The sequence below is a fragment of the Stegostoma tigrinum genome, chromosome 47 (assembly GCF_030684315.1).
Source record: "Stegostoma tigrinum isolate sSteTig4 chromosome 47, sSteTig4.hap1, whole genome shotgun sequence".
Classification (NCBI taxonomy): Eukaryota; Metazoa; Chordata; class Chondrichthyes; order Orectolobiformes; family Stegostomatidae; genus Stegostoma; species Stegostoma tigrinum.
Window position 1 is genome coordinate 2,232,853 of NC_081400.1, and position 12,152 is coordinate 2,245,004.

The 12,152-nt window shown below is 44.2% G+C and overlaps 1 protein-coding gene across 4 annotated transcripts in view; it reads left to right on the top strand.

The window, feature by feature from the left end:
• Window positions 1-12,152, top strand: part of adar (adenosine deaminase RNA specific) — a 92,530-nt gene that overhangs the window by 54,518 nt on the left and 25,860 nt on the right. For all 4 annotated transcript variants that reach the window (XM_048525540.2, XM_048525538.2, XM_048525541.2 and 1 more), the window contains 4 exons: window positions 1,027-1,193; window positions 5,963-6,098; window positions 7,085-7,299; window positions 10,722-10,875. In XM_048525540.2, coding sequence (XP_048381497.1) covers window positions 1,027-1,193; window positions 5,963-6,098; window positions 7,085-7,299; window positions 10,722-10,875 — 672 coding nt within the window. The remainder of the gene's footprint in view (window positions 1-1,026; window positions 1,194-5,962; window positions 6,099-7,084; window positions 7,300-10,721; window positions 10,876-12,152) is intronic.

A 12,152-nucleotide genomic window follows, 5' to 3' on the forward strand; every position in this document is an offset into this window, starting at 1 on the left:
TCACTCAGCTAAATGCTGCTTCCTGCCATCTTTCCACCTTACAACAACACTCTCAAATGTGTAATCGTTCGGCGAAAATATGCTCTGAGTAATTCCTGTCCCTCAGAGGATGGAAGCAAGTCCAGGACACCACACCTGCTTTCTGTGCTGTGCAGTCTCTGCTGCAGTCAGGGACTGGTCCAGCTCTCTTGAAAGGGAGCAGAGTACCAGCATTCATTGCACTAGGCAGCAGTGTAATCCAGGCAATTATTAGCACTTGAGAAATGGTTAATCACCTAACATCCGGTCTTACCTACTCTTCCAGATTTTGCACCTGTGCTCCCTGATCCTTGCCCATCAACAGGCACATTAACCAACCCCTTTCATTGTTTTTTAGATTTTAGTCAGGTCACCTGCATGTCTATGCTGCCCAAGAATCAGTAAACCATGGCTGTTGTATTAAAGCAACTGTTTCTGTTCCAACCTTTCTCATTTTTTTTAAGCCTTTGTCAGTGGGCAGGACTGGCTTCTCGGGTAACCAAAGCAACCCGGCAGGCTTTGATTGCTGTGTTACCGAGGACGGTGGTGATTCTCTGTGCTGCTGGTGTGAAATGAGCAGACTGCTTTACTCCTTCAACAATGATAACCTGGCAACCTCTTACCTCCATATGAGTGAAGATTTGTGTTGTGATTATTATTTCTAAAATCACTTGTCAAATGTCCCACGAGCAAGCAATCAATGGGCGCCTACTGAGCTGAGAGAAAAGGGGAACTTCTCCGCAGGCAAACTTTTCTGTAGGTCTGCGTGAAAGGAATTTGCATATCAGGGTTAGTGGCATGTTGGGATCTTCAATGCTGGATTAAGTCTGAGATGGACATGTTGTCAGGATAAAATAAGCTGGACTGGGACGAGACTGTGTGGACTGGCATACACACGGCATCAAGCCAAATAGGCTCTTGCAGTGTCCTGTGTTCTATAAATCTATGATTGTATGTCTCTGAAATATAAACCTGTTATTGTATCTCTCCACCCCGCCCCCTTCCCAGTGTACAGCTCTTGCAAGTGAAATTAAGACTGAACCGTGTACCGGGTCTCAACCCACGCTGCCTGTAGGGAAAAATCCAGTCTGCATGTTAATGGAATATGCACAGAAGTCAGGCAATGCATGTGAATTTCAGCTGGTTTCACAGAGTGGCCCTCCCCATGATCCTAGGTACGTGACTTCAGAAACGTGAGCTCCAAGGCTCCAGAAATATCTTTTTAAGGAAGATGGGTTTTTTTTAGAAAATAAAATTCTGGTTGTTTTACTTTCTGGGGGTTTGAAATGCTGATAAAGGGAACTTTGCCAATCTCAGGCTGTAGCCTTTTAAGTGTAAGATGTGAATAACAAGGTGTGGTTATATTTTTGGACTTGTTGGTAATTCTAGGACTAAACATAGAAACATCGAAAATTGGAGCAGGAGTCGGCTTGTTCAGGCCTTGGGCCTGCTTCACAGTTCAATATCATTATTCCTGATCATCCAATTCAGTACCGTGTTTCTGCTTCCTCCTCATACCCTTTAGCCTCAGAACTATATCTCCTTAAAAAGAGTCAATATTTTGGCCTCAACTGCTTTTGAATTGCACAGGCTCTGGGTGAAGCATTTTCTTCTCATGGCTTTGGACTCCCCAGTCAACGGGACCGTCATTCCTGACTTTGACCTGTCTTGTTTTGTCAAGAATTTTAGAAGTTTCTATACGAGCACCATCCCACCCCACTGCCTCACTGTTCTAAACTCCTAATGACTCACTGTGTGAAAGCACTTTCACAAGTGGGAACAATTTCTCCCTATCTCCAGGGCTTCCCAAACTGTGGGTCACGACCCCCAGGAAGGGTCAGGAGTCAAGATTTTGGGTGACAAGCTTCACAAACCAGCAATGACTGCTGTGGAACTCAGACTGCTTCCCAAACAGCTGTGTGGCCCCTTTAACAAAACTCAGCACTTTTTCTACTGGAGACTGTAAGCTAATTGATTGACTGCGGGCCAAACCTTGAATCTTGCGCGAGAGACTGTACTTAAGGGTAGGTGTTCACTTTGCCTTTTCACCAACTGTCTTAGAAGGACAATGGGAGGATGTTAGGGGTGTAGGAAGGGAAGCTGGCAGCATGAGGTGAGTGGTGATTGATCAAGGCATGCTCAATAAGTGAAAACTACTCCTAACTACATTCAACAATGTTTGGAACCCCTAAATTTTCACCCAGGTTCCCTGGGTGAGAAGTGCTGTTGGTTTGAACAACACTGCCCAATCTGCTATGACCAGATCCTTCATGGCTTGAATACCGTTGTCACATTACCTCACAGTCACAATTTCTCCAAGGAAATTCTCCAGTCTTTTTGTAATAATCCTGGATCATTCTTGTAAATGATTCATTCTTGATTCATTCAAATGAATCATTCTTGTGCAGCCTCTTCATTGCTTTCACATCTCGCTAGGATGTGGTGCCTACAACTGGGCACAACACTCCAGCCAAGAGTGAACTAGTGTCTTATACAAGTCCCAATGTAACCTTCCCATCGAGTGTTCCCATGACGGGGATAGCACAGGGTTAGATACAGAGTAAGGCAGCCTCTGCACTGTCCCCATTAAACCCTGCCAGGACAGGGATAGCACAGGGTTAAATACAGAGTGAAATGCATATGTACTGAGAATGCTATTTGTGTTTTACATCCGGAGGGGGAAAAAATTAGGCAGACATGGACATACCATAACCTTTGTAGTCGCTAGAGATTTCTACACAGTGGTTACCTGAGTCTTGTTGAATTTAGGTGTGAGAAATTGAGCTATATCACTTAAGGTTGCTCTCTCTGTAGGCTAGAGTTATTTTCTTAGTTGCAAATATGCACACTGGAATGTGCATTCCCTCATGTCTCTAGAATGGAAACCGGAGTTCTGTTTGGTGTTAGCTCAAACTAGAATGGGTTTATTTAGCTTGAGATGAATTTTCAAAGCAAGGGTATAGTTAGATACTAGAAAGCATAAGGAACCATTCTATAGCATGCAGAAACTAGGTTGAGTATAGTTATTGTACTTTAAAGCTTGTGTCCTCGCCACTCCTTTAAGACTGGTTGTTACAATGAGACAACTTCTTTCAATCCATCTTCCAACCCCTTTAAGATCAGTGTCTCTGACTGGGCATTGGCTAAAAATAACTGAAGCAAGGGCACTTCCTGTATATCTGCCTTTATTTCCTTTTAAATACGAGAACTTGACTTCCACAGTGCCTTTTGCAAGCTCAGGACATTTCCAAAGCACTTTGCAGTCATTTGAAATAGTTCTGAAGCATAGTCACTGGAACCTGAAATAACATGGCAACTAGTTTGTTCCCAACATGTTCCCACAAACATAGGGAGATGTAAGGGGAGATGATGGCTTAGTGGTGTCGCTGGACTGTTAATCCAGAGACCCAGGGAGTGTTCTGCAGAATTGGTTTCAAATCCTGTCATGGCAGATTTGGAATTTGAATTCAATAATAAAAAAAATCTGGAATTAAATGTCTAATGACTGTGAATCCATTGTTGATTGTTGGAAAAACCCATCTGGTTTACTAAATAAAAACCGAAAGAACTGCGGATGCTATAAATCAGGAACAAAAACACAAGTTTGCTGGAAGAGCTGAGCAAGTGTGGCAGCATCTGTGAAGGAAAAAAAATTAAAGTTAATGTTTCAGGTCCAGTGACCCTTTTCTCAGAACTGATACTGGCTGGGAAAATGTCTGTTTATATACAGAAAAAAGGGATGGGGTGGGGATTGGGTTGTGAATCTATTCTAGAGTCTACAGAGAGAGGAGCCGAAACTCTCCCATGTCCCAGGCCTTGTTACCACATAGCTTGCCATTACAGGCCACCGTTGTTAGTCAGTAATAGTCCCCATTAACAACTGTTCACCCTCCCAGCCTGATCGTTAGCAACTCTTTGTCCAAATGCTCTTCTTTCTCTCTCTCTCTCTCTCTGTCTCTGTCTCTGTCTCTGTCTCTGTCTCTCTGTAGACTTTATCCTATCATTTACTACCTACCCCACCCCCCTCCCTTTTTATCTACATATAAACTGATGTTTTCCCAAGCCGCCACCAGTTTTGAGGAAGGGTCACCAGACCTGAAACGTTAACTCTGTTTTTTTCCTTCACAGAAACTGGCAGACCTGCTGAGCTTTTCCAGCAACTTTTTTTTTGTTCCATTTGGTTTACCAATGTCCCTTAGGGAAGGTCTAACCTACGTGTGACTCCAGACCCACAGCAATGTGGTTGATGCTTAACTGCCCCTGGGCAATTAGGAATGGGCAATAAATGCTGCCGAGCTCTCACTGCACCCCGCCGTACAGCACAGAAACGGACCCTTCAGTCCAATTAGCCCGTGTCAAACATGATTCCAAACTAAACTAGTCCCACTCGCCTGTGTCCCTACAAACTCTTCCTATTCAAACACAGCCGAGGAAGGGTCACCGGACCCGAAACATTAACCCTGTTTTCCCCTTCACATATGCTGCCAGACCTGCTGAGCTTTTCCAGCAACTTTGTTTTTTTTCTTCCTCTTCAAATATCGATCCAAATGCCTTTTAAACGTTGTAATTATACCCACATTCACCACTTCCTCAGGAAGTTCATTCCACATGCAAACCAACTTCTGTAAAAGATTTTGCCGCACATGAGAAGATTTTGTGAGGTTTGCACAACTCTCGGCACCATTCATTGCTCCTCAGATACTGAAACTATGTTCCAATGTAACAAGATCTGCGCAATATCCAGCCTTGTGCTGACAAATAACAAGTAACATTCGTGCCACACTAATGCCAGGCAATGACCATTTCCGACAAGAGGCAATCCAACTAGCGCTGAATCACGCACTAACCAACATCCTGAAGGTTACCATTGTCAAGAAACTGAACTGATTTACCATTTAAATACAGTGGCTAGAAGAGCACGTCAGATGCTAGGAATCCTGCAGTGAGTAACTCCCTTTCTGACATCCCAAAGTTTGTCTGGCATTAACAAGGCACAAGTCAGGAGTATATTGGAATATTTCCCACTTGCCGGGATGGCTCCAGCTCCAACACACTCAAGCTTGACCATTCAACACAAAGCAGCCACTTGTTTGGCTTCAACAAACATTCATTCTTCCTGCCGATACTCAATCAGTGTGTACCAACTACAAGATGCACTGCAGAAATTCATCAAGGCTCCTTAGACAGCGCCTTGCAATCCACTTCCATCTTGAAGAACTAGGGCAACAGATGCATGGGAACATCACCTTGCAAGTTCCTCTCCAAGCTGCTTATCATCCTAACATGGAAATATTTCACTCTTCCTTCAGTGACGATGGGTCAAAATCTTGGAATTCCCTACCTACAGCATTAACTGTAATGGTTCAAGACAGCAGTTCGCCACCACCATCTCGAGGCCAGCTGGACAGGGCAATAAATGCTGGCCAGCCAGCAACACCCATTTTCCATGAACGGATCTTTTAAAAAATTAGCTTGTGGGTAGATAGAGCCTTTGGTTAAAGTCTTATCCAAAAGACAACTACTGCAATCATGCAACACTCCCTCAATACAACACCGAGTGTCATCCTGGATTTGTGTTTGAGCCTCCGAACAGGGACTGTACCACAGCCTTCTAGCTCGTTGTGAAAGAGAGCTCTTACTTTACTGTGGAGCTGATGAATGAACTGATGTGGCACCAGACTAGTTGTTAATCACATACCTATTAACATACTCTTGTGAATTTAACTCCTGACATTTAAATGATTGGGTATGTGGCTTCTAACCTCCAGGAAAATCCAATTACTTCTTTATACTAAATCATAAAGGGATATTTGGGACCCTACAGATTATTGATACCTTGGCGTGTATTGTAACGCTCTTGAAAATAAGCCATTTGTTTACAGTATGACCTGTTTTGCTGCATTCTGTAGTCAGTCATGACATTCTGCTTTTAACCCCTCTATAGATTCACCATCATGGTTAAACTGGGGAATGAGACCTTCCCGACAGCTACAGCTAACAGCAAGAAGCTGGCCAAGATGTTAGCAGCAAAGGCTGCTGTCGTCAATCTCTTGGGAAATTCTCCTCCCTTTCCTTCAAAGGTAGGCTGTGGATCAATGTGGCTGTGGTGTTGTTTATTCTGCCACCAATGATTATAGTGTGGGTGTGGGCTGAGGGGGTCAAAGAGAAGCACGTGGAGTACAGAAGTGACCAGTTACCAGCGTAACATCCACGTATTCAGTTTGCTCTTCCCAGTCTAGAATTTCACAAGGCTGCTGTAGTACAGGTAGTTCTCCTATAATATGATAGTTGTGTTCTTGTGTGACCTTGTACAATAGAAAATCACGTTGTAGGGAAACCGCTGTAGAAAATCACTATAGCTGTACAGCAGAAAGTTTGTGTTATCCAAATAGTATCCCCAATCCACTACATTACAGCTAACTCATGTTAACGAAACACGCATTGTAGCAGAAATATCTGTACTGAGCTGTCGGCAATGTTGCACACTGACTGTCAAGCAGTCTTGAGGCTTCAGGCATTTGACCTGCTGAAGGGCCAACACCAGAAGCTAACGTTCTCCTTCAGTAATCCTCACGCTGTCTTTTTCTGAAATTCCTCCTCCCCGTGCTCCCCTTTCTAAAGTGGTTACTTCAATGCTTGTATGAGAATATGTCATGTTGCCACTGTGCATTGATCCTCTGTTGAGGAGAAGGGCAACCTGCAGGCTTGTCCTTTCACAGGAACCTTTACTTGGGCAGAACAGCTTTCTGTGTTATGTAGCTGCCTGCGCATTGTCTGAGTTTGGAATGATTCTACCTCTTGGCGAAATTAAGAAATCAAGCTGCATCCCAACCTAATCTGTCGTTAACCTGAGGTCCTACAAATTCATTCAGTTATGTCTTCAAGATCTCATCATCTTGTTTGAATAGAGATCCCCTCAAAAATGTATTTGACTGAAACGCTGAAGACACAGAGCTTTAGAATTTTTGTCCCTCATTTCTGTTTGTCTTTCGGGTTCCCACCTTTTTTCCATTGTATTGTACTGATTAGCCTCACTGGTGGTAACATTTTTTCCCCTGTCTTGTAGCCCTCAGACACAAACATGGAGAATTCTGTTGCTCAAGGTTCTGTTCTGTCCCTGTCATCCATGGACTTGGAGGCTGCCCATGCAGCTGGCCTGGGAGAGCTGATCACCTACCTGAACAAGAACCCCATTGGAGGGCTCCTGGAATACGCGCGCTCAAAGGGATTTGCAGCCGAGCTCAAGATGATAGACCAATCAGGGCCGCCACATGATCCCAGGTTGGTGTCTACCCCTTTTTCAAAGTGACTATTGAATTTGCTGCTCCACCTGCTTTCAGGCAGAGTACAGAGCACTCTGAATCATAGTAACTCACTGCGTTTTTAACACATCTATTACATCTCTGTGGAACCTTCTCTGCTCTGAGTATAACATTCCCAGTTTCTGCAGCCACTTCTTCATGATTAAAATCTTACCACCCCAGTACCATTCCCATAAACGTCTTCTACACTGGCTGCAACTGTTAGCTCTCCACTGAGTTTTCATTGAAATGGCCCACAGCCTCTGGAATTTGTGTTTTGATGAACTAGATTTGTTTTTAAAACAAAAGCACCCCAAGCATTTGTAAATTCTGTCCTTCAGAAATTGGATTGTGCCTGGGAGAGAGCTTTTAAACTATACCACACCTGCAGTGAAATAATGGCAGGCCTGCTTATGTGTGAGGGGAGCATTTTAAGGTGATAAATTTAAGAACATCGCACATTGCTGACGTCTGAGAGCTTACTAACCCAATAGTGTGCATGTACGAAATGAGCGACATGATCAAACTGCTTGATACCTTATGCCACATGGCGTGGCTGGGAACAAAAGCTGAATTTGGTACTATTTCTGTTAACATGTCAGCATATTAAGACTAACCTCAAGGTGTTTGTGGGTGTGTGGTAGTGGGGATTTGGCAGCAAAAAGAATCTACACTCTTAAAATTGCTGTTTGGCAAACCCAAGGTTGCTTCTCTTTCCATATTGTCTTGAGTTTTTGTCAGTTAGAGTCACAGAAACCTGGATCACAGGAGGAGCTGATTTTTCTAGGTCTTTGAAGGGCAACCAGTTGAATGCCACACCTCAGTTTTACTTCCTATAACCAACCTGAATCTACTTTGCAAGCAATGCGTTCTATATCTCAGTAGTCCTCTGTGTGAAAGATCTTGGGGAAATATAAAGCATTTGCAATTTCTGCAGACTGCCTTCTCAGTTCATTTCATGATACTATTAAAATGATCTCCCATTCCTTTCCTGTCATTCATTTATATAGCTATCTCTTTGTTGCATTTCTGCTTTCCCTTCAGCCACTCCTTCCACAATCTCAGCACTTCTCAATTATTGGATAGAACATTGGTGAGCAGGTTGTTGGAGGGGATCCTGAGGGACAGGTTTTACATGTATTTGGAAAGGCAAGGACTAGTTAGGGATAGTCAACATGGCTTTGTGCATAAGAGATTTTGTCTCACTAATTTGATTGAGTGTTTTGAAGTAGGGAAGAGGATTGATGAAGGCAGAGCAGTGGACATGATCTGTATGGACTTCAGAAAGGCATTTGACAAAGTTCCTCATGATAGACTGGTTAGCAAGGTTAGATCTCCATGAATTGAGGGAGAACTAGCCTTTTGGATACAGAACTGCCTTGAAGGTGGAGGGTGGTGGCGGAGGGTTGCTTTTCAGACAGGAGGCCTGTGAACAACAGTGTACCACAAGGATCTGTGCTGAGTCCACTGCTTTTTGTCACTTGTATAAACTATTTAAATGTAAACATAGGAGGTGCGGTTTGTAAGTTTGCAGATGGCACTAAAATTGGAGGGGGTAGTAGACAGCGAAGAGCGCTACCTCCAGAGTACAATGGGATGTTGATCAGTTTGGCCAATGGGTTGGTGAATGACAGATGGAGTTTGATTTAGATAAATGTGAGGTGCTGCATTTTGGAAAGGCAAGCCAGGGCAGGACTTATACACTTAATGTTAAGGTCTTGGGGAGTGTTGCTGAACAAAGAGACTTTGGAGTGCCAGTTCATAGGTTTGTTGGAAATGGAATAGCAGGTAGATAGGAGAGTGAAAAAGGCATTTGGTATGCTTGCCTTTACTGGCCATTGCATAGAGTCTCAGAGTTCAGAGGACATGTTGCAGCTGTACAGGACATTGGTTAGACCATTTTTGGAATACTGCATGCAATTTTGGTCTCCCTACTATAGGAAAGATGTTGTGAAACTTGAAAGGGTTCAGAAAAGATTTACAATGATGTCTGGTTTGGAGAGCTGAAGCGCTTGGTAGAGTCTGAATAGACTGCAGCTATTTTCCCTGGAGATTCAGAGGCTGAGGGGTGGCCTTAGAGAGGTTTATAAAATTATGAGGGACATGGATAGGGTGATTAGCTGAGATCTTTTCCCAGGGGTGGGGGCCTCCAAAATTAGAGGGGCTCAGGTTTAAGATGAGAGGGGAAAGATTTAAAAGGGACATAAGGGACAATTTTTTCACTCGGGTGGTGTGTGTATGGAATGAGTTGCCAAAGGAAGTGGTGGAGGCTGGTACAATTACAATATTTGAAAGGCATCAGGATGGGTACATGAATAAGAAGGGTATAGAAGGATTAGGGCCACATGCTGGCAAATGGGACTGGATTAGTTTCGGATATCTGGTCGGCATAACCAAGTTGGACTGAAGGGTGTTTCCGTGCTGTATAACTGTTATGGTTTGAATTTATGACCGATCCCGGTGCACTTGTGACTCCAATTCTGGTTTCAGTCACAGGTGCAAATACCTTCTTTACCTTCACCCTGTCAAACCTTCTAGTCTTCTGTCCAATCATTCCTCAATCTTCTCCTTTCTAGGGGAAAAGGACTCCAACCTGCTCAGTCTTTCCTGGATGTTACAGTTTTTCAGTTTTTTGATTGATTGAGTTTGCAATCACCCGTGCAACCATAGGGTCAGAGAGGTCTACAGCATAGAAGATGGCACTTCAGCCCACCATGTCTGCGCCAGTCAAAAAACAACCCCTATCCTAATCCCATTTTCCTGCACTAGGCCCACAGCCTTGAATGTCTTAGCATTGCAAGTGCACATCTAAATATTACTTAAACGTTACAAGGGTTCTGTTTCTGCCAACCTTACAGTGAGTTCTCGATTCCTCTGCCCTGTGAGTGGAAAAAGTTTTTGCTCACACCCCTCTCAACTTCCTGCCCCTCACCTTTAATGACCAGTGGGTATAGATTAATCACTTCTTCAAGGGGTAGCCTTCCTTCCTGTCTACCCCATATATGCTCCCCCCCCCTCATTCTCCAAGTTAAACAACCCTGGTCTATTCAATCTCCCTGAAATTCTGCAGCCCACGGCAACATCCTGATATATCTCCTCTGCACCTTCTCTAGTGCAATCATGTCTCCTACGTCGATCCCAGAAAGTACATCATGCTCTAGTTGTGACCTAACCAACATTATGTCCAGTGCAGCCTAACTTCCCTGCTCTTGATTAGGGACCGTCCTCATGCCTCCATTAACCATGTCAACCTCACACACAAGTTGCCAAATGCCTGTGGCGATGGTGCTTGAGCAGAAAGCTAGGAGAAAAGTAGGTGCTATCATTTTGATGGCGCTCTCAATATTCTGTGGTGAATTCAGAAAGACTGTCATTATTTTGCCTGCTTATATATCGCTGCAGGTTTACCTACCAGGCAAAGGTTGGTGGTCGTTGGTTCCCTCCGGTGAGCTCCAGCAGCAAAAAACAGGCGAAACAGGAAGCAGCGGATGCTGCTCTCCGCGTCCTCATTGGTGAGGGTGAGAAGGCAGCTCGGACAGGAGAGTTTCCTTCGGAGGTAAGACCTTTAGAGGTTCAGACATGTAGTTCTTTGCAAGTTGAGTTATAGGTAGACAGGCTAGTTAAGAAGGTGTTTGGAACAGTTGCCTCATTGCTCAAACCTTTGATTTAGGAGTTGGGATGTTGTGTTGAGGTTATCCGTGACATTGATGAGGCCACTTATGGAGCACTGCACTGTTCTGTTCTCCCTATCATAGGAAGGATGTTATTAAATTGGAGAGTGTTCAGAAAAGATTTACCAGGGTGTTGCCAGGATTGGATGGTTTGAGTTATAACGAGAGGCTGGGACTTTTTTCACAGGAGGTTGAGGGGTGACCCTAGAAAGGTTTATGAAATCATGAGGGATGTAAATAAGGTGAATAGCAATGGTCTTTTCCGGAGGATGGGGTGTGCAAATTTGGGGGCATATTTTTAAAGTGAGGAAGAAAATTTAAAAGGGACCTGAGGGGCAACCTTTTCTCACAGTGGGTGGCACGTATATGGAATGAGCTGCCAGATGCAGGTTCTGTTACACCATTTAAAAGACATTTGGACAGGTACATGAACAGGAAAGGTTTAGAGGAATATGGGACAAAAGGCGGTAAGTGAGACTAGTTTAGTTTGGGAAACTTGGTCGGAATGGACTAGTTAGGTGACCAGGGAGTCTGTTTCTATACTATGTGACTTTATGACACAGGATGTTGAGGGTAGAATTGTGTAGTTGGTTGCAGACTATGTAGCTGTAGCTGGAGAGACAATATTTTCAGCCTCTGAGAAACTCAGCTTATTATTCCTGATCAGATCCTGCAAACCCCTGCACAGGCATATCTAAGAGAGAGAACTTAACCCAGGGCTAGCATTATGTACTACGGTGCTCGCTGTCGTCTTGCAACCACTCAAAATAACATGGATGACATTGACTGGGCAGTCTCCTTTCACTACTTAAACCTATGACACCCATTCCCCCCCCCCCCCCCCTTCAACCACCACCTGAAACGGTAGGAGCAACAGATGCAACGGAGATACAATTACCTCCAGATTCCCCTCCCAAGCCCTACACACATCAGCCTGACCTGGGCATGTGTTGAGCCATTGCTTTTGTTATGTTTTGGGCCAAAATTCCCGACTGACATCGACGTCGGGAGCACCGTGGCGCCAGTTGCAAGGACTTCAAAAGGATGCCTCGCCACCAGCACCTCAAAGGCATGAGCAATAAATGCCAGCCTTACCAGTGACACCCCGATCCCTAGAGTGAACTGAATAAAAACTGCACTCTGGCCTGAGTCAGCAGCCTCA